This window comes from Lemur catta, chromosome 24 (genome assembly GCF_020740605.2).
Source record: "Lemur catta isolate mLemCat1 chromosome 24, mLemCat1.pri, whole genome shotgun sequence".
Classification (NCBI taxonomy): Eukaryota; Metazoa; Chordata; class Mammalia; order Primates; family Lemuridae; genus Lemur; species Lemur catta.
This window is the reverse complement of record NC_059151.1, coordinates 13,777,829-13,800,467: the sequence shown is the minus strand read 5'-3', so window position 1 is coordinate 13,800,467 and position 22,639 is coordinate 13,777,829. Positions and strand designations below refer to the sequence as shown.

The window sequence follows — 22,639 nt, the reverse complement described above, 5'->3', positions numbered from 1 at the left end:
TAAGTTTCTTTTCCCTTCCCCATCTCCTTGCCCGTGTCTAGACTCAGTGTCTCTTCCTAGAACGCGCTGTTTTAGGCGGCTGGGACGCCGTCCTGATGAAAGGCAAGAATAATACCTTGGATTCTTCCTAGCGTGGCATCTGACAGAGAAGCCTGGTTTCATTTTATTCCTGGACAATTACATCCACCGGACACAACCTTTGCCCCAAACGCTGCACTTTACATAAACCCGTTGACCTCACACCTAAGTCAGCTTTTCTTGAACCCTGATCTGGACAAACAAACACCCCTCTGATCGGCGGATATCCCCTCAGGAAGGGCCGGCTTGGGCAGTGCTGGCTCAGCCAGCCCGCCACCGCTCCGGTTTTGATTTCCTCTTTCTTCTGATTTTAAAAGTGAGACAAAAAAAGCAATTCCTGTTAATCACTCAGACAATGCAAAGCGCTCCCGACTCCATTCCAGGAAGCTGGTTTCGTCGAGGCAACAAAGGAGTGGAGCACTGAGACCAGAAGGGCGCTGGGGACCAGGGCATGGAGGTGGCACCGGGTAGCCCCGCGCCGAGGGTGGGAGCAGGCGCGGCCGCGGCGGGACGGGGCGCGACGGGAGGGCGGGACCGCGCTGCGCCCGGCGTGGCCGGCGCGGGAGCCCAGGCGGGGCACCGGGTCACCACGTGCTGCGGGGGCGGGGACAGGCCTCCTCGCCTGATCCGTAAAGGGCGCGGGCCGGATCCGGCGTCCCCGGCGGACCTGTCACGGGCAGAGCGGGGCAGCGCTAGGGGACAGGGACACGCAGGGACACAGGCAGATAGGAGAGGTGAGCGGCCGGCGAGCCCTCCCGCCCGTCCCACCGGCTCGCCGGGCCCGGGGGAGGCGGGAGGGGTTCCGTCCAAATGCCCAGACCCCGGGACTCCGAAGGAGCCGTTCTGTGCAGCCCCGGGACGGCATGTCCCCCCCGTCCCGTCGCGGCGGGACCCGCCGTCACTGCGGTCCCGCTCTTCCTGCGGGCGGCGCGGGCGGGGCTGTCCCCGGCAGGAGCGCGTCGCCCAGTGTCCCCGGACCCTGCGGCGTCCGCGAACCCGGCCCCGCGGCCGCTGGCCCCGCGCCCGCTCCCGGGCCGCCGGCTGGTGGCCCGGTGGCCTTTATCTCTGTCCCCCTCTGTCCCCTTTATCTCAGGCTCTCCAGGAGGCCCGGGGGGCCCGCCCTGCCTGTCGCTCCCCCGGGCTGCGCGGCCACTTCCATGACCCGCAGGTCGCGGGCGGCTGCGCTCTCGGAGGCGGCGGAGAACGAGCGCGCCCCGCGCCGCGGCTGAGGGGACCCGCGCCGACGCCCGACCGCCGCGGAGCCCTCCTCGCGGGCCGCCCCGGCCGGGATGGCCCCGGGCCGGGCGGGGGCCGCGCCGCTGCTGCTGCTGCTGGCGGCCGCGGGGCTCGCAGGGGCGGCGGCGGGGCCCGAGCTGGCCTTCAGCGAGGACGTGCTGAGCGCGTTCGGCGCCAACCGCAGCCTGTCGGCCGCGCAGCTCGGGCGGCTGCTGCAGCAGCTGGGGGCCGCCCCCCGCGCGGGCGCCGCGGAGCCCGGGGCGCTGCACTTCAACCAGGTACGGCCGCGGGACAGGGCAGTGCGGGAACTGCGTCCCGCTGCAGAAGCAGGAGGCGGGAACTGATCGAGTGGCACTCGATTGTCGCTAGGTCGGGCTGGAGGGTTAAAGGGCTAGTTTTGCCAAGGGACTTGGCAGCCAGAAATTGCAGTTTTTCTGCCTGAAGACCCGAGAGAGGTCGGACGCTTGTAGTCACAGGATTGTGGAGACACATTGCAGCACGCCCAGAATTCCAGCACTTGGGGAGGCTGAGGCGGGAAGGATCGCTTGAGGCCGGGAGTTTGAGACCAGCCCCGGCAGCGTAGCGAGATCTCCTCTCTGCAAAGAATTAAACAATGAGTCGGGCGTGGCGGCGTGCCCCTGCCGTCCTGGGCGCGCGGGAGGCCGAGCCAGGAGGATGGCTGGAGCCCGCGAGGTGGAGGCTGCGGTGATGCACCGAGCCGGGATCGCACCGCTGCTCTCCAGCCTGGGCGACAGGGCGAGATCCTCTCCCATATTAAAAAAAAAAAAAAGTTTTTGTGCTAGTTGAGGGCGGGAAGCCGCCTTAAAAGATGCTTTTTAGATGGGAATGACATGCTTACATCTTCCCCGAAAGATAACTGCTTACACACTTCCTATAAAGTGAGCAAGGAAGGAGATACCGCATGGTGCTCTCCTTAGCCTTGCGCAGTGGGTAACCGCTGCCATGGAAAACGAGACACAGTGTAGTGCTGGCTCCTGTGTACGTTACAGAGCCGAAGGGCCCGTCGTACAATGGGGACAGTGGGGAGGCCTTGAGACCAGGGTCACAGTTTGATGACCAGGTGGCGGCAGACTGGGTTTAGAGTGTCAGTTCTTCGTCATCTGTCCGGTCAAGTGTCTGATTCTAATATTCATTCCGAATACAAAAGTGCGTTTTTCAGTCCATATGCACAGTATTATCTGGGCGTATCTAGGCATTTGGTAGTACCTTGGGTTTAAGGACAGCTTTGAACTCTCTAGGAGCAATTAAAGATCATACCTGTTGGGAGACATAAAAGTAAAATTATTCCTAATTATTTCTATAATAAATATTGTATGTTTGGGTAGTTCTTAAAATTGTGAAGTAGACGGAGAGTGCTTTCTGCATCGTTCCAAAACTGCCCCCTCCCCTTAAAACATTGTTACCTCAGTGCTTTTTATTTTTTTCCTTCTATTCCTGTCGCATTGACAGTTGCCAGGTGGTGTTGGACAGCAGAAGGCAGTATTTTCCCTATTGTTTGTAACTTTTAGGTGATGTTAGTTTGTTACAAAAATTTTTTGTGGTCCAAGGTGTTTGGGAAATGCTCCACTCTTGGAAATTTGGCATTTCCTAATGAATCTGACCTTAGTTACCAGTTTGGGACGCTTTAATCAGATACATTTCTTGTTAATAACATTATAGGCAGATCGATATTCTTTTTGTTAGAAATATCTTGCCTCCTTTAACGTATACGGTACTCAAGAATAAGGAGAATTTTCTGATGCCATGGGATATCAGAGGGGGTCTCTCTTTGACCTAGAAGGGGTTTGTGGTCCCGTTTATACATGTTCTTTAGTAAACTGTCTACAGTTCTAGTTCTGGCCATGGTATCATATTGGGTTAATGTCTGAGAAAAATGTTGGAAAAACTGATATGCCCATATATTATATTGACATTTTAGAAACTGAAGCAAATAACTTCTTAAGTGTTTCCTGGCTAGTTGCATTCTTTTCTTTTCAAGTAGGGGAAACAGCTGAGCTGACTACATGTTTCCAGTTAGGTATGGTCCAGTGCTTGGAAGGAAGCTTGGGGACTTGACTTGAAGCTGCGTATCTGTGGCCCACACGCTGTTTTGACTTAGATGATCTCCTTATCTTTCAGTGTCTGGAGGTGTTGATGAATTTTAAAGGGGCAAAAGACCCCCCCCCAAGTCACCCTTTCCAGGACACTGGAAAATATGCCTAAATTATTTAGGAAAATAGATTAAGTTTACTAGCAATATGATTCTCAGTTTATTAGCAGGTAGTATGTCTCAATAGGTAAATGATATGTATGTTGGCACCTTGTTTCTCATTCTTATGTTTGCATTTTTAACGACCCTCATTATGGCTTCTGTGGGCATCAAAAAGGGACAGGAAGGAGCTCATAATTAGCTTGGAAACAAAGGGAAGCCAAGGAAAATTTACCATTTAATCAGGCCTAGCAAACATCTGTTTGATGTTCTAAAAAGTCCCAATGAAAACAACAATTGTCGGTTAAATGATGACAAATGAAATGCCAATCCAGAAGAATCTATTAACTTGCTGGTAATTGATGAACTCGAGTCAAGGCATTCATATATGCTCCAGCATGAAATCATCTAATTCGAGGTAAATTTTAGGGTCACTAATGACTCACTACCTTAAAGAATTGCAACAGTCACTTAACTTCAGTAACGGAGTAGAATAAAACATCTATTGTGTATGAGTCTGTTGTCAGAAACTTGATTTTCTGACTTTGAATAAGGCTGAGAAAATTCTTTGGGCCAGGAATTTATTGACTCTTCTACAAGATTCATCTATAAATGACCTTGTTCCTTTGGATGAGAGCGATGGTATTTATTAAGTCAGCTTCTCTCAGGTAATAGACTAGGGGACTCTGGAGTCTTGCTAGACAATTTTCGAAAGTTTTCTAATATTTTTTTCAGTAAATTAAATTAACTTGTTGCTTTGGGATACCAAAGTGACCTGAGTTCAAACTGGAGACAGTAGAACAATTCCGTTTATTGTTTTGCTTCTTATGGTTACTGAGGGTACAAAGAGTTAGGGAGCAGCAGCAACCTAAACAATGAAGGGTAGGGACCCTTTTAGCCAGATGGGCCCTTGGGGTCCTTGTTTCTGGGTCCTGTCTGATGTATCACAGGCAGTTCCCGGAATACCCAGGGAAGCCCCGAATGTCTGAATATCCTGGGTTATTAATCTAGGGGATTAAGAGTGGCTTCAGAGCTGCCTTTTGTTTGTTCAGATGTTCCTTTCTCATTCTCCAAGGGTTCCTTTTCCTTCCTTTCTTCTTCTCAGACTCCTTAATCCACAGTCTCAAGTGAAGACTCTGCTTAAACAGCCTGACAAAAGGGAAGATTCTGTTCCCCGAATTAGCACACTAAGCTGTTGGAAATGGCTCCATTCAGATGGGCAGTCCCCTGCGGAGGGTCGGTGGGGGTGCAGGGGTGTAGGGGGTATGGCAGGTTGGAGTTGGGGCCACCTTTGCTCCACGCTGTCACTCGGCCTGGCCCTTTTGCTTCTCCCCCCAAGTCCTGATGTGTCTTGCAGCCCGTCTCCTGCACCGTCCATCTTTCCTCTCACATTCCTGCTGCCACCTCATTGTTGGAGCCCTGTTTTTAACCTCTTTTGATGCATGTTTGGTCTTCCAATAGCCGTGGTCTTTTCTTTCAAAAAGCCTCCGTACACTGTGTCTTCGCTGTTAAGTTCTAGATCGTGACCCTAGCGTTCAAGGCCTCCTCCCCCTGTGTCCCCCGGCTCTCCAGACCCCGCACCCACTAAACTCAACTTCGTTCTTCGGTGGATTCCGCTGCTCTCTGCTCAGCCGCGTCTTAGCTCATTATCTTCCCTCTTTGAATCGCCCTATCGAAATGGACTTTTTGCAAAAGTCCAGTTAGACTCCGCTGTATGTCCATTCTGGGACATCACAGCTAGCACTGATTCACTGATCTCTCTACTTCTTGAATTTCTGAAATATTTTTAATTATGCTAATGTCACTTAACTATTTAGATGACATTTTGAATGACTGCTACACTCTAATGAGAGTGGCTGTTTGAAAGTACAAATCTGATCACATCACTCACCTTATTGAAGCAACTCAACACTTTCACTGTGGCTTTAAAGACCTTTTATTTATCTGGTCCCTGTGTATTTCTTAAGCCTTATCATTTGCCACAGCTTTAGTGTTAATGGACAGCGTAGAGTGCCTGGTTTTCCGTACACACCGACTTATGCTTCGGTATCATTTTAGACTTTACTGAGTAGCTTTTCTTTATCTGCTCCAGAGTTTAGTAGGGGCCCCTGTGATGTGATCCTGTATTAATTGGTGTCTGTGTAATCATAACATATTATATATTGCAATCATATTATAATGTTTAAATAATGTTATAGTTATTACATTTCCATTTACATGGCTGTAACCCCTGCCACCTCCAGTAGATTTTAAGCAAATTGAAGGGAATGGCCCGACTCATTTCTCTAGGGACTAGTGCAGTGCCTCTTTCATATCACGTGTTTGTTAGAAATATTTTGAATAAATGAGTGAAGATTGTTTAAGATGAGTAATATAATCTGGGTCCTTGCATGATTTTGTAGTGTATTGGAGGAAACACAACATATACACACGTAACTATAATGCACGTTAGGATGATATAAGTCTAATTGGAATTGCAAACAAAAGTGGCATCAGACCTGTGTTTTCAGAAAATTATAATCTGACAAGGGAGTGTGGAATTGGAGCGGGTTGAGGTGGGAGCTAAGGCGGCAGCGTAGTGGGTTGCATGAGATGTGAGGACCACTCGAATCTGCAGACAGTCAGGAGGCGATAGAAAGGCTCTGCCTCCAGAGCCTTCTGGAAGAGCAGGCATGGATGAGGAGTATGAAAAGGGCCCTGAAGTTAGACATTTTCTACTTCAGTCTTTTGCCTGTAGTGGTAATTTATTGTTATATCTTTTCCTTCATTATCATCTTCACCAGAGGGAGAGGGAGTGAGGAAGCGCTTGGCCAGTATCAGTGCATGGCCAGGCCAGTGCCGTGCACCAGACAGAAGGGGTGTGTCTGTGTGTGCTCACTGCGTACGTGTGGCCACTGCACATGTGCGTTGCTTGATGTCATCTATTGCCCTTCTCCTGGGGTGGGGGTAGTGACAATGAGGGAGTTTCTGGGAAGCACTGACCATGGACAGAAGAGATAAAGACTATTTGTTCTTCTTCCTTTTTTTTTTTTTGGCCTTTATGTGCTGAGAAATGGTGGTGGTAAACCTGCTCGGAATGCCTTCTAACTTGCTTGCGCAGGTGAGAAACCGGAATGGTGAGACGGAAGGGTGAGGTGCTTGGACCTCTTGTCAAATATCCTCCAAGACAATGGCCCCATTCTCATCTACTGCAGCACTCTTGAATAAGTCAATTATGTACAGTGTATTGATTGTGTTTCAAGGTTTTGGGAAGGGACATTCATAATTCATTTGACTGTCATGTCAAGAGCTTAGTGTGCCTTGATGCCAGGTGTGATTTGGAACCATTTAGGAAAATACTTTTCATTCTTTCCATATCTAACTCCCAAAATTCTATCTTTACTCACTTTCCTAGGGGTCACATGGACCCTTTTGTACATAACATAAATAATTATGGCTGGAGTTTATTAGTCTTTTAGTATATGACATAGCTCTTTTACCCAATTTATTTGTATTATCACATTTCAGACACAACAATCCTACGATAAAGGTACCATTATTATCTTCATTTTACACATAAGGAAAATGTCGCACAGAGATGTTAAGTGATGGGACCAGTGTCACAAAGTAAGTGGTAGAACCCCAGGCCATAGTGCATTTTTCGAGTTACAGTCTACATCCTACTTTCTCTACCCAGGGCAACCATTACCTCAGATTTTGAACTATGGACAAAATTTACTAATCATTGGTCACTCATCTGGCTCCACTGCTGAGTCAACATTAAGGAACTAGCTAGGGCCACAGAGGCTACAGTGATGATGACTGGTCCTTGTCCTCAGAGACCTTATAATATAATTAGGAACTAAGATGGGAGCTTGTGAAAAGTTTGCAAGGCAAAACTGCAGTAGTTAAGTAATCACCAAAGCTAACGTTTTAAGACATGTGACATGGCCACATATGATTAACTGTCAGGTGGATACTAGAGAGCATATGCTACTAGTTTAAAAGGGTGAGGGATCCTTTTGGGTTGGAAATGCCTCCTGGAAGAGTTGCAGCTGGGTCCATTCTGCTAATCCGGTTTGGTTTTTAAAATATTTATTGATTGAATACTTGCTTGTACCAAATGCGTCTATGGATTTTAAAGCGAGTTACATGAATTCTCTTATAGAGAATGAAATTTCCTTCCATTCTTTCACATATGATGAATTTTTCTCAGGGACAATATTTTGAGCAACAATAGCACTTTCTTCTACGGATAGACTTCGGGTAGGAGAGAAATACCTGTCTCTAGTGTGAAAACTTTCTGTTGACCTTTCAGGTTGACTGTGGGAGTGTTCTGCCAATGAATCTACTCTTTCTTCTGGCAGTTGAGGTTGGAAACCTCCCTCTGTCTTAGCCTCTGCAGCAGCTGCTTGCCTGGCTGCACAACATGGGAGAAAGTGGTTCGTAGGTGCTGGGGAATGAGTTGGAGCAGGGAGGGAAGAGTCGGTGAGCTGAATCACTCACTCTAACTGTAACCAAGACTTTGCTTCTACGCGGGAGTTTTGAGTTTTCTCGCATAGTTATCAGAAAAGGGGAGGGGTAAACTTCTTTCCTTAACTGGGATGGATTTTTATTGCTAGGGATGATCAAAGTAGAGTAGCTGGGTGGGAGATTTGCAGCTGTTACGCTTTCCTTGGGGTCACACCCATCTTGGGATACTGAGGGGCAGGGACTTCGTTTCCCCGTCATAAAAATCCATTGCTTTCAACTGTGACTGTACTTTAATGGTGTTTTCTTTAAATTCAGTGTACTTCTGAGTCCTCTGTGTTATCAATTTCTTTTAGTGGTAGGAGGGGTTAGGAGAGAAAAAGAGGAATATAAGTAGGAATGGGAGATAAGGGCTGAAGTTGAGAAGGGTCAACATTCCTCAGGGACAAGAAAAGCAACTCCTAATGAAGGCAGCTTAATGTGCTTGGTAATAAGAGCTTTCAAGTTATTTGTATTCAGAGCCGTGTTTCCTCAAGGGATGTACACGTTACTAAGTGCAAACAGCTAATATTAGGATCATTTACAATGCAATTTACTTTTTGAAAAAAAGAGCGTTGCTAAATGCTAGACAATCTAAGAAGCTGTGGTTTTCAGAGTTTTCTCATTTCCAACTTGATATAACAGTAGACTCCTGTTTGTCATTAAAACTAATTACTTTATTCTTGAACTATTCCTAGTTGCCTGTTTCCAATGGGTTAGTTTTGAGATTTATTTCATAAAGAAATGAAACTGTCATTGAATTACCTTTGTGGTGCTGGGATTTGGGAGCACAGAAAAGCTTCAGAATGGAGCCTGTTTAATTTGGTTTCTGTCTCCTTCCAAAGATCCCCTGTTGTTTTTCTTGGCCTCAAGCTTAAGGAGAACAAAAACAAAAACCTGTGAGTCTGGATCAAAGGTGAACCTGAAATGTAGCATTATGCCTTCCAACTCCAAATACTTAACACCTTGAATTTTTTTTTTTTTTTTTTTTTAATAACTGAGTAGCTAGAGAAGAAAATCGAGTGAGCATTGATAAGGCCTCTAAGGCTTTAGTTCTGTGAATCTAGTTAAAAAACAATCCATAATTGTTATCCATTTATTTGGTGGGCTTCTTGGATTTCTAACCATTTTAGAGAATACAGCATAGTGGTTAACAATTTGGCCTCTGGAGTCAGAAAGACCCGGGCTGAGAGTCTAATTGTGTTGCTTACTAGCTGGGAAGTCACAGGCAAGTGACTTAACCTCTTTCCGTAATCCTGAGTTTTTACATCTGCAAATTGAAAAAAAATGACCCTTACTCATAGGATGGTCGTTGGAACTGAAAAATAAGAACAGTAATAGCTACTGAGCATTAACTGTATTTCAGGCACTTAGTGTGTCACATGTACTAACATCATAAAAATAGAAGATTTTTTTCATGACCTCTATTACTTTCAATAATAAAAGACAATGCATGTAGAATACTGAGGATCATGCCTGGCTCCAATTATGTGTTCAATACATAGTTATTGTCATCACACTACTATGTTACTTGATATAGATACATTATGCTTAATAAAATTGTGTCACTAAAGACCTGACCACCTAAGGGTGAGTTGACTTACAGAGGGAAGCACAGCTGTAAAAAGGCAGCAAGGACGAATGAAAGAAAAGTTGAGTGAGAAATAAATCAGTGCAGTGGCTGCATTCCAGTCTTGGTTTCCCTGGTGACTCTCACTTTGAGAAAGGCTTTCACTATTTGCCTCCACTTCCCTTTCATCAAACACTGGTAATAAATTTCTGAAAATGTAAACCTTGGGTGTACAGACTAGAGAAATAATTTGATTATTTCAGTTGAAATTATCCCTTCCCCTCCAGAGGATTTCTTTTTTTTTTTTTTTTGAGACAGAGTCTTGCTCTGTCGCCCGGACTAGATTGCCGTGGCATCAGCCTAGCTCACAGCAACCTCAAACTCCTGGGCTTAAGCGATCCTCCTGCCTCAGCCTCCCGAGTAGCTGGGGCTACAGGCATGTGCCACCATGCCCGGCTAATTGTTTCTATATATATTTTTAGCTGTTCATATAATTTCTTTCTATTTTTAGTAGAGGCGGGGTCTCACTCTTGCTCAGGCTGGTCTCAAACTCCTGACCTCGAGCGATCCTCCCGCCTCGGCCTCCCAGAGTGCTAGGATGACAGGCATGAGCCACCGCGCCTGGCTTCCAGAGGACTTCTGAGGCTATAGTTAGGTGTTGGCTATTTTATCATTTTTGTCCAAAGTTGGCATCACTACTGAAATGTCAATGGCCGGGAGTCCATATAAAACTTCCAGAAACTGATAGGATTGTGGTTTTAAACTTTCATCTGCTTCTCAGTCTGTATGGGCCCCTGTGTGGGTGTTGCAAGGCCGAGAATGCAGGACCCTCCCTGTTCAGCTGAGCCTTGGTATTTGGAAAGCAGGGCAGAGAGCAGAAGCCGTTCTGGTCTCACTGGGAGGGGTGAGAGGTCTCTCCAGGGGCGGGGGAGAGAAGGCCCAACGTCAGAGAGGGCACAGTGAGGTCAGAAGGCCCATTCTGAGCTGGGCCACAGATCCTGCTTCATACAAATGTGGGTCACACGTGCCGTGAAGCACACAGGCCCTTTTGTCGTGGGGTGCGTGCTGTTGACGGCACCAGCCATGGAGCTCGTATGTGGGATCCGGGTGCCCTACAGCTTTCTTTAGAAGCAGAGTTTTCAGCATTTAGGTATATGCTTTGGTTACTTCACCTACACACCGTAGTGTGAAAAGCTGGACACTGGCTGTGCCCTTAGTCCTGGGGAGAGTGCCATCTGAGTGAATACGGTGGGCAGGGCCTTCACTGCAGCGGAGGAGCGGTCCTGTCCTAGTAGCAGTGCACCCCCAGAGTTATGGGGTGCTTCTTGGTTGCCAGGCATTGTGCTCAGGGCTTCCTGATGCACCATCTCGTTAATCCTCCTGCTCCCAGGGGCAGATGCTCTCGTTAGTCCCTTGAGGAAACCCAGCCTTAGACAGGTTAGGGAACTCGCTCTGAGTCACGTGGCTCCTAAGTGGCGGGGGGCTTCCACTCCAGGGTGACTGGGCTTCAGGTCAGATGCTCCTTCGCACCGTTGCCGCTCACATTGAAGAACATCGTCCCACCGAGGGGCTGCCACATTGTCCAAAGAGCCAAGCGCCTCCTGTGACGTCCAGGTGCCTGGATGTCAAGAAACTGATGCCAGTTTCTTGAAGCCACTGGGAACGACGCACTCATTTGAAGCAGGAAGGTGCTCTCTGCTGATGTTCCTGTCTCGTTTGAGTAAAAAAAGGAAGAAAACATTATTTTTTTTTCCTTGTTGAAGCTGTCCCTGCCGTAATCAGTGTTAGCTCTAAAATCCATTGTTAATTCCTCTACAAACTATTTTTCAACCTTGCAAAGTTGTTTTCCAACTGTTGACATTTGATACTCAAAACAATATGGTGAGAGAATTAGGACGTATCAGTTTCCCAGAAACTGAGGCACAAGTAAGTCATTTGATAAAAGCCAGACCAAAGGCCCAGATTTGTCTGGGAGACCAGACATTCCAGTTTTGAATCCTCGGTTCTTTTCACGTTTGCTAATTTTAAGCAAATGCTGTGTCAGTGAGGCCACTGTGCCACGACCCCCCTGAATACTGCCTGGTCTTTGAGCCTCGCTTTCTGTGTGTAGCTGGACCGTGGAAGTGTCGGGATGCCGGTTCCACCTCCTCACCTCCCGGTCACTCCTCAGCCCATTGTGGTCTGGCTTCTGCTCCCACCACTTCCTTGAAATTATTCTACACAAGGTCGCCCAGGGCCTCCTTACTGCCAGACACAATGGGGCTTCTCAGGTCTTCCTGCTCGGTTGTTTTTGAGGGTGTTGATTACACCCTACTTGAAGCACATCCTTTTCTTGTTTGCACTTGTTTCTGCTGTATTTTTCTCATCTCTCTGGCTCGTTCTTTAAGTATGAGTGTTCCTCAGGATTGCATCTCAAGCCCACTTTCTTTTAATTTCATACTTTCTTTCTGCACAGTCTCAGTCACTCGCAGGGCCGCGGTTACCTATCTGGAGATGTTTTCTGCGTGGGTTGGCGTGGTCCAGATTTCTCTCTTGAGCTTCAGCCGTGCACGGCCGGCTGTCAACTGATGTCTCACTCTGTTTCCTTCCCCAACTCAGCAGGTCCAGACTTCTCCAAACAGCACTTGCCAACTCCATCTCTTCCTCTGTCAGAGCCGTCCGGTGACCCTGCTTTGCCTGTCTCAGTGACAGGCGTCGCCGTCTGCTTGCTGGACTGAGCTGAGAAACTGGATGTTATTCTTGACTCCTCTCTCTCCCTCCCCACCTTCCTATATTAAATACACATAAGTCCCGTCATCATCATTTCTAAAAGTCTCTTATTTAATCTCTTTAAACTCTGGCATCCTCTTTGTGCAATGGGGACAGTGTTACCTACCTGTGGGATTTCGGTGGAGATGACGTCGGATCGTGTCTCTAGCCATGCTGTCCTGGCTGGCGTGTGGCCGTGCTCACTAAGTGTCCACCTCGTTGCTGCTGCCACACCCCACATCCAGCCTTGTCCCGCGTCTCTCTGCATCCTCACGTTTCTGCCAGACTTACACCTCTGCTAGGCAGCTCTGAGCGTGTCACCGTCCTCGTGTGGCTTCCCGTTACCGTAACGTCTGACCTCCTTGCCTGGCGCTGACGGCCCTGCGTCATCTGCCCCACTCTCACAGTCTCCAACCACATTTCCACTTTTTCCTTCACATCTCACCTTAGATGTGGCTTCCTCCAGGAAGCCTTTGCCAATCCCATCGCTTTAGGGCAGGTTAATTACCCTGCCTTCTTCATACTCATCCATCCTCCCACGGCACTTACCAGGCCACCCTGCAATCACGGGTGTTTTCATCTGAACCCTGCAACGGTGTGTGAGGCGAGGGCCTGGGCTTCTCTGCATCACTCTCTCTATTCCTGAAACTGGCCGACTCGCAGCTGGTGCTCAGGAAATACTTGCTGGATGAATGAATGCGTGATAAATAGCTTTAGCCTTTTAAACTGTAAATGTTTCACCATTAATTTTATGCAAACATAACTTCCTAAATTAGTTCAATCAACCTAGATGCCTCATTTCATTCAAGGTAAACCAACAATTCCTGTTTTTAAATGCAGGCAAATGAATTAAAAATAGATTAACAAAGAGGTAAGGCCTGAGGTAAGATCCATTGTATTTGGCAGTAAGGAGGTTCTGGGTGACCTTGTGCAGAATAATTCCAAGGAAGTGGTGGGGACAGAAGCCAGGCCACAGCGGGTCGAGGAGTGACTGGGAGGTGAGGGAGTGGAATAGGTATTCGTGCGTTTCCACCGTCCCATTATAAACAGAAAAGCACAAAAGAAACATTAGGTTATTAAATATAAAATGTCCAATTTCCTTAAGTACTAACTTTGACAGTTGGTATCGCTGACATTTTACTTTGACACTTCTTGTTTTATTTTTATTGTGAAAGTATATCCTCAGTCTTTCCAATGCATGTTTTGGCTTGCGATTATCTTTCAAATTTTTTTTTAGAGCAATTTTTGTGAAACCATGGATAAGTCAAAAATTTATGTTATTGTCTCATGAGTTCCGTCATGGAAGCCATGCAGCACGGACAGATCAATATGTCAATAAAGTGTTTGGGAAGGATGTGGCTAATGAAGGCACAGTAGTACCTCGATGGTTGGAGAAGTTCCATTCTGGTGATTTTAATCTTGAAAATGAGCCACGTGGTGACTTGAGACCAAGGTGGATAATGATGAGCTGAAAGCTGTAGTGGAAGCGAATCCATCTCAACCTACCCTTGAATGAGCAGGAAGGATTAATGTTACTTTTGCAACAATATTGGACCATTTGAAACAAATTGGCATGGTAAAGAATCTGGGTAGATGGGTTCTGCATGAATTAAACAAGCCTCAGAAGAGAAATCGTTTTGAAGTTTGCTTTTCTTTGCTGTCACGACATAAAGGCAAACCATTTCTAAACCGTATTGTTATGTGTGATGAAAAATGGATTCTTTTTGACAATCGCAAGCATTTGGCACAATGATTGGATAAAGATGAATTGCCGAAACACAGTCCAAACCCGAATATTCATCAAAAGAGGCTAATGGAGTCTGTTTGGTCCAGCGCTGGTGTTATCCACTATGGCTTCATGAAACCTGGTCAGTCGATTACAGGGGATGTTTACTGCAACCAACTGGATGAAATGATGAGGATGCTTGCGATTAAGCAGCTGAGACTGGCCAATAGAGACAGTCCGATCCTCTTGCAAGACAATACTCGACCACATGTCACACAAACAACACTGCTCAAACTAGAGACTGGACTTGGAAACTCTCTGCCATCCACTGTGTTCACCAGACCTTGCACCAACTGACTGCCCCTTCTTCCAGGCTTTGGATCAGTTCCTGCAAGGAAAAATATTCAATTCTCAACAAACGCCACTCGCTCTCCAGCCTTCTTCATTGTTGACGTAAACAAGCTACTGTTAAGATGGCAAAACTGTGTCAACTTTTTGCCAAAGTATTTAGGCACATACTTAATTGTACTGCTTCTTGTTTGAGATATAATAAACTACACTTCCGATTCGAAATCAGACATTTCATATTTAATGATCCAAATCGTATGTTAAAACTTAATCCATGTGCTGTCTGAGTAGAAGGAAATAATAAAGTTATTACTTTTATTTATTTTATTTTATTTTATTTTTTATTTCAGCATCTTATGGGGGGTACTTTTATTACTTTTAATTTATGAACTTTCTAGGATTTTTTTCTCCTCATTTAGACATGGACTTTCTCCATAGCCCAGTTTTTGGGCGACTTAGAACCACGGTGTCACTATTGGCCTCTGTGCAGCATGAGGGCACACGGGGCTGACGCTGGGAGTGTCCCAGAATGAGCAGAAAACTCGTGCCTAGAGAATTTGGCTCTTCGGAGCTCCTGGGAAATGACTCTCAGGGTACACTGATGTGTATTTCTCTGAATTACATTTAGACCCCATGTGCGAATTTGTTATTTCCTTTCATTTACCGCTTTTCCTTAATCCGTGAAATTAGTGAGTTTGTAAATTGAATTTCTTACATGTCCAAAGCCTGGGGGTTGAGGAAGACATAAAAAGGAAGAAGTCCATCCTCCCTCTATGTTTGTGATCTTATTAAAGAGGTATCCACTTTCGTGAGCACATCATAATGTAAGAAAGCACACAGGATGTGCTAAACAAATACGTACTGTGGGTGTCTGGATTCTGGAGACGAGGGGCCGAGTGTCGCAGAGTGAAGCAGAGGAGGCAGGTTCCCCTGCAGGGCAGGCAGGAGTTGGACGATTCGAGAGGAGGCGGATCAGAGTCCAGGTGGGGTTCCTGGGGGATGCAAATCACAAGGAAGGTAAAATACAAGGCTTATTGGAACCGTTTACTTAGAATAGAGTGTTCATGTGTACTTTTGGAGGATCCTAAGAGGGAAAGGAAGATTAGAGACAGATAACTGACGTTCATAAGTGTTAGCACTTTAAACTCTTGGCAGAAATATGTATTTTTGTAAGGGTTTTTTTCTTTGCTTTTTTGGTGTGTATGGGGGGGTGCAGCTTGGGAAGAAGAGGGGCACCCTGGTGGTGATGCTTCAGTAGAGACAATCTTGTGGGGGACAAATAGAATGAGAAGTGCATTCGGTTAGAATAGATTAAAAGCTCCTAACTCCTCTGTAAGTGGCACATAAGGGCCTTGCCTGTCATTCTTACATGCTGGGGTCTCAAAGCTTTGGTCTCAGGATCCCCTTACACTCTTAAACATTTTCAGGGACACCAAAGAGCCTTAGTATATGTGATTTATATCTATTACCATTTACCATTATAGAAATTAATGTTGATAAAACATAAAAATATTTATTTAATTTGTTAAACATAATAATGAAGCCATTCCACACTAACATTTTTTACAATAAAAAATAATGTATTTTTTGTGACCAAAAAATTAGTAAGAAGAATGGCATTGTTTCACATTTTTGCATCTCTTTTAAGTCCGATTTTGTAGAAGACAGCTGGATTCTCATACATGCTTCTGCACGCGTTTGGCTGTGACATACATCCTGTAGTCTCTGAAACTTCCATTGTTCACGCATAAAAGAGTATGAGGGTGAAGAAGAAAAATGCAGTTGGTGTATTATTATGAAAGTCATTTTGACCTTGCATATTCTCTGGGAGGGCTGTCCTGAGGGGTCTCTGGACCATGCTTTCAGAACCACCATGCTAACAGATTGTCATATGATGGGGCCTGTGGTGGACAAGGCCCTTCCTCGTGTGCAGAGGTGGGTTGGTTTTGAAGGATGAGCCCATTGCTCAGGGCATCTCCCCGGCCCTGAGCTGGAGAGGCATGCCTGCTGCACTTGACCCCGGGCGCAGAGTGGTAGGCCCTTGTTGGGCAGCAAGGCAGAAAGGCATTTTGATCTTGGCAGCAAATGGGAGAAGACCCACGGGACTCTCTGGCAGGTGATGGGGCGTGGGAGGTCCCTGCCCCCTGGGGCGCACCGTGGGTGGGAAGCAGCCGTCCAGACCGCATGTTTGTGCCCTGACACCATTCTGGGTTTCGAGGGGTGACGAGCCTTGAGAAGCTGAATTTGGAACGGGGACAGGACTGGGAAACTTGTGGGTCAACTTTGGCAAAGTCAGAAAACTGTAAACCTCTTTTAAAAAGTGTATTTTAGCTTTTAACACTTCTTTTTCTTTTTTCTTTTTCTTTCGTAAAATCTTAAAAAAAAAATTCTAGCCTGACTTAATTGTGTTTAGGGAAACCTAGAAAAAGAGATTTAAAGAAAACAAACCATGATTTAATTTATTTTTCTAAATGAAACAAGAATACAAATGCATTGTTTAGAACTTTGGCAGATAGAGAAGCAGAAAGGAAAAAATAAAAACCACCCATAATTTTACCTCCTGGAGGTAAACACTGTTAACATTTTAGAGCGTGTATCTCAAGATTATATTGAACCTTATTTATAGCAGTGGTGTCATTTTAAACATACTGTTCCATACGAATCTTTCCTTCCCCTAACGGCGTATCATAAAACAAGGCATCTTTCTCCTTTAAATAATACACTTAGGAAAGGTGCTCTTCACCCCCTTTCGGGAATTGTTTTGAGAGTGAGTGTGAGTGTGTATATCTGGGTGTGTGTGTGTGTGTGTGTGTGAGTGGATGAGTTTGAGTGTGTGTGTGTGTGTGTGTGAGCGTGGTGCACATATGTAGCTGTGTGCATGTGTGTGTGTGTGAGTGTGGTGCACGTATGTAGCTGTGTGTGTGGGTGTGACTGTGTGAGTGTGGTGCACGTATGTAGCTGTGTGTGCGTGTGTGAGTGTGGTGCACGTATGTAGCTGTGCATGTGGGTGTGTGACTGTGTGAGTGTGGTGCACGTATGTAGCTGTGTGTGCATGTGTGTGTGTGTGTGAGTGTGGTGCACGTATGTAGCTGTGCGGGTGTGTGAGTGTGTGAGTGTGGTGCACATATGTAGCTGTGTGTGCATGTGTGAGTGTGTGAGCTTGGTGCATGTATGTAGCTGTGTGTGCAGGTGTGTGTGTGAGTGTGTGAGCTTGGTGCATGTATGTAGCTGTGTGTGCAGGTGTGTGTGTGAGTGTGATGCATATATGTAGTTGTGTGTGCAGGTGTGTGTGTGAGTGTGTGAGCTTGGTGCATGTATGTAGCTGTGTGTGCGGGTGTGTGTGTGAGTGTGTGAGCTTGGTGCACGTATGTAGCTGTGTGTGCAGGTGTGAGTGTGTGAGTGTGGTGCTCATATGTAGCTGTGTGTGCAGGTGTGTGTGAGTGTGGTGCACATATGTAGCTGTGTGTGCAGATGTGTGTGTGTGGTGCATGTATGTAGCTGTGTGTGAGTGTGAGTGTGGTGCACGTATGTAGCTGTGTGTGCAGGTGTGTGTGAGTGTGGTGCACATATGTAGCTGTGTGTGCAGGTGTGTGTGTGTGGTGCATGTATGTAGCTGTGTGTGCAGGTGTGTGTGAGCATGGTGCACATATGTAGCTGTGTGTGCAGGTGTGAGTGTGTGAGTGTGGTGCACATATGTAGCTGTGTGTGCATGTGTGTGTGAGTGTGGTGCACGTATATAGCTGTGTGTGTGAGTGTGTGTGCATGTGTGAGCATGGTGCATGTATGTAGCTGCGTGTGCGGGTGGGCGTGGGAGTGTGGCAGCACCAGAGCGGCTTCAGTAAGAAGTGCAAGAAAATCCTGAGAGAAAAATGGGAAAATTCATCTCAGGGAAGCAGAGCTGGCATCATTTGATTAGCCACCTCTGAAACCTAGAGATTATTTTTATGGAATGTTCTTGGCTCAAACCTTAGAAAATTTTATCTTAATAAATAATCTTAATAAATAAATAAAGTTTGATGAGGAATTTAAGAGGGAAAATCTTCAAGAGCAGGTCGATAACTGACGTGCACATACAGTGGTAACATTCATCGGGTGTCGGGCAGGTGGGGGGAGGGGGTGGGTGTCTTCACACCTCATGGGTGCGGTGCGCACCATCTGGGGGTGGACACGCTTGAGGCTCTGACTCGGGTGGGGCAAAGGCGATGTATGTAACCTGAACATTTGTACCCCCATAATATGCTGAAATAAAAAAATACATATAGAAAGAGCAGATTGATAGAGGGAGATTCAGCTATCACATTGCCGTCGAGCAATTTCGAGGAGGTGTGGAGTGAAACTCGAGCTCCTTGACACTGAGTTGGTTCCATGACTGCAGCGATAACAACTCTGGAAGTGATTTGCTCCGTCACTCCTGCTTTGAACGCTCCTGTTGTTAGTGTGGTGCATTGAAATCACCAGCTTCATGACAATGTTCGGGGACCCCTGAAGTGATAAATTAATGGGACTGTTCACTTGTTTTAAGGGTCAGAAATGGCCTCCCAATGGTTAAACTCAAATCACTGTTTTAAGTTTATATATTTAAATTGTTCTCTTGGGATCTTTGGCCAGTCGCCATATTTGAAATACACTTATGTATACTTCACTTTCTGTACTTGATTTCTTTTGTTTTTTCCTAACTTTGTTTTGGTTGCTACTATGAACTTAAACCATTTTGGGGGTTGGTTCCCACAAATGCTATGAAGACAAGTGAGAGGTTCATTCATTTATTTACTCGTTCATTCATTCAGCACTTGCTGACTGAACACTGCCGTGTGCCTCGCATGCGATATTAGTATTACCAGTATTAGTAAATACTAAGGTAGATACGAGCTCAGGAATTCCAGAGGTTTCGTTCCCATTAAATCATCATTTTGAATCTCCATCTTTTCCTCCTCTGAATGGGTGCCTAACAATCTGTGGCCAGTTGTACTGCCCTCATAGTCCTGTGATTGTGTGATGGTAGCTCAGATGGATAAATCAACATGCTGGCTCCTCCGCTTGGGCTGCAAAAATACTGGTTTTAAAATAGTAACAGGGAAACGCAGCACCTGAGACGGCACACAGCCAGGTACTCTAGGTTGGGTGACCTGTCACAGCAGCGCTCTGTGGCCACAGCAGCAGCCGTGGGCTTGGCTTGTGCAGAGAGCGTTGTGCCGGGTTCTGGGCTGTGGGCTTCTGCTGCCAGAGTGTGGCTGGTGCACCTGCCCGTTCTCCTGTCTGAGTGATGGGCAGCAGGGAGAGCAACCAAGCACGGCCATCTTTCATTTTCTTCTTAATTCTCACCATGGTGAGAAAAGTTGGCTGAGGTTTGAATTGTGGGATTGTTTTTGAGGTCTCTCTCTGGGTAGGATCCTAAGTATGATCTAAGAGTTCATTGAACTTTACAATTGAGCTCACTATTAGGGAACAACAAAATACACTCCTCTGCCAGGGTCCAAATGATTCTCTCTTCCATTATTTTTCTTCTCCGTGTTCAACCAAGACATAGCAGCCAGTATTGGCTTAGAAATCAGAAGCCTCAGGTTTGAATTCTATCTTTAACACTTATAAGTTGTTCATTCTCATACAGTTTACCTTTCTAAGACATGATTTCTTCATCGATATTTCTCCTAAAATCTACTTTAGTAGTTGATGTAGGGATTAAAAGAGATTATACATACTAAGCATCTAATATGGTTGCTATTACTATAGCTCTTGTATGCTTCTCAGAACTCCTGTGATAACTATCGTTTATAAAATTCATTTGCCAACTAATCACATACTCATTTGCATTAGTGATCTCTCCCTTAATTTTTTGTGGATCATGTCTTCTGTCCTCAGCCATCAGATGCACCAAAATAACATTTCAGACTCAGCACGTGTCTCCTCCTCCAGGAAGCTTCCCCTGATCTCTTCCCTGTTATCTGACAATACTTTCTGCATATCTTTATTGTACTTATCTGTTTTGCATCTGTTTCCTCTACTGAATGGTGACCTTGTTGAAGATGGGAACCGGGTCTTATGCTCAGCACCTACCAGAGTACCTGGCCCAGAGAAAGTGTGGTCAGCCTGTTTGGTTAATGAATAAATGAAGAAAATGGAGGAGAAGTGGACCAGGCTTTTCTGAGTGCGGAATAGATGAAGATTTCCGTAGGATTCTTATTAAACCTCTTACTTGTGGCATCTCTTCGAAGAACAGGAGACCCACTCACTTGGGGTGGGGAAGGGTGGGTTCCGTGGCCTCTGTCACAGCTGCGGAGCTGCGTACATGGCAGATTCCGGAGGGTGGCTGGAGTCCGTGCTGAGAAATAACAGCTATGGCAGTCGGCCGCAGAGCAGGCCAGGGTTAGAGAAGTCACTAGAAGAAATTAGACAGGGCTCCTTCAGACTTGGATTCCAGCCCCAGTTCTGCCTCTGGCTCCCTTTGGGGTTTTGCAGTGGACCTTAAAAGTTTGTGTGGCCCAGTTACTTTACAGCTTGGAAAAGCAGACTGGACTTGCTGCCTCATTCGAAGTTTGATGGTCGGTGGAGTCCAGCTGCGTTCCAAGTCGCCGTCTCCCCCTGCCCCTCCCTCTGCAGGAGGACACAGCCACGCCGGCAGTGTCCTTGTTGGGACCGTGAGCTGCTCAGCTTCCCGCAGCGTCATGATGCAGGGCAGGCAGCACTGGAAACCGTCTCTGGGGTGGCTTCTGAGTGGGATGATATTTCGATTCGGGCGTGGTGTGAAGGCCTCGACACAGTGGAGTCAGGGTCAGATGGTCACATCGTGTTGTGGCATTCAGCGGGCGCCGCTGGACAAGGCAGCCACACAGAGAGATTGGGCTGTGTGCTGAGAAAAGGAAGAAGTGGAGAAGCTTTAAAGAGTGGGAAAGCTTATCTTTTTGTTTTCTTGCAGGTTATGATATGGCATTCATTCGCTAGCTTTATAAAATGACTTTTGAATACTTATAGATCAATCAGGACTCTTTCATTTTTAAGAGTGAAAGAAAAAACAACTTTAACTAGCTTAAGCCACTAAAGGGACTTCATTGGTGCAGGTAACTGAAGAGTAAAGGGGCATATCAGCTTCAGGCACGGCTGTATCCAGGGTACTAGTGACGGCACTGAAAATCTGTCTTTCCCCTCCTGTAGCTGGTCTTATTTCACATGGTGGCAAAATGGCCTGTGGAGTCCCCAGACTCACAGAAGTCCTGGTGGAGAAAGATTTTGTAGCAGCTCTATCCAAGAGTGGACGGGTCTGAGTCCTGTGTTCATGGCAATCACATGCAAGGGGCTTCCTCGGCACTAGGTGGTCTGTTGCCGGATGGTGGGGAGGGATCCCAGGCCAGCAAAGACCACAGGCATTCACTGCGGTTCACTGGCCTAGATTATTGTGTCTGGGGCTTGTCTCACTTTGTCTTGTTCTCTGGCTGCCTTTCCTGTGCTTGCACGAATTATATGTGTCTTCCCGAGGTTTTTGCCCTTATTCCTGTACACCCCCCCACCGCATCATCTCCCCTTCTCCCACTCAGCTGTTATCTCTTTGCAGGAGAAGCCACGTTCTTATCTCTGGCCTCTGCCTTTCTCAGAGAAAGCTCAGCGGTCGTTTCCACCTGGCATCCCACAGGCATTGCCACTTGAAACGTCTAAAACCAAAGTTGCCACGGTCCGACCGAATGTGTTTCTCTCCCTGATTCCCCATCACACCAGGAACAATGTCCCAGAATTCTAGCCTCAAAGTCATTTTTGACTATTTCCTCTGCATATTATTTCTCCATCATATGAACTTGCATAGTTCTTTATTACTATGTCTCTAGTGGATTTATCATTTTCTCTCTGGCTTTGTAGATGTGGGTGCATCTGATTTATTTCTACCATGGTTATTGGAGTTTCCTGATGGAAGGTCTGTGAGTTATTTGTCTTTGTGCTGTTTCTCTCCAGTAGTCATCCTCTGGCTTCCCCATCAATATTATATCCAGACTTTTATGGTGCAATAAATATCAGTGGAATTAAGAAAAGAATTAATGCAACATGCAGTATAATTACATGGCTATTATACTTGATATTGTTCAAGAAAACCGGAGCCTGACAGCAGTTGAAGTGGTAAAAACAGACTTTATTTAGGAGCTGCTGCATCAGGGGTGTATCAGTCAGAGAAACAGAACTGGCTGGAGATATTTATTATGAAGAACTGGCTTGTGCAGTCGTGGAGGTAGAGAAGCCCCACAATCTGCTGTCT

At 46.3% G+C, this 22,639-nt stretch overlaps 1 protein-coding gene across 2 annotated transcripts in view; it reads left to right on the top strand.

The window, feature by feature from the left end:
• The first annotated feature begins 514 nt into the window (after positions 1-514).
• Positions 515-22,639, top strand: part of SLC39A8 (solute carrier family 39 member 8) — a 72,529-nt gene continuing 50,404 nt past the window's right edge. The window contains exon 1 of one of the 2 annotated variants that reach the window (XM_045536644.1): positions 515-535. In XM_045536644.1, the coding sequence (XP_045392600.1) occupies positions 530-535 (6 nt within the window). In that variant the 5' untranslated portion in view covers positions 515-529. Of the gene's footprint in view, positions 536-1,335; positions 1,593-22,639 lie in introns of those variants that run through there. The other variant, XM_045536642.1, reaches the window with a different exon arrangement.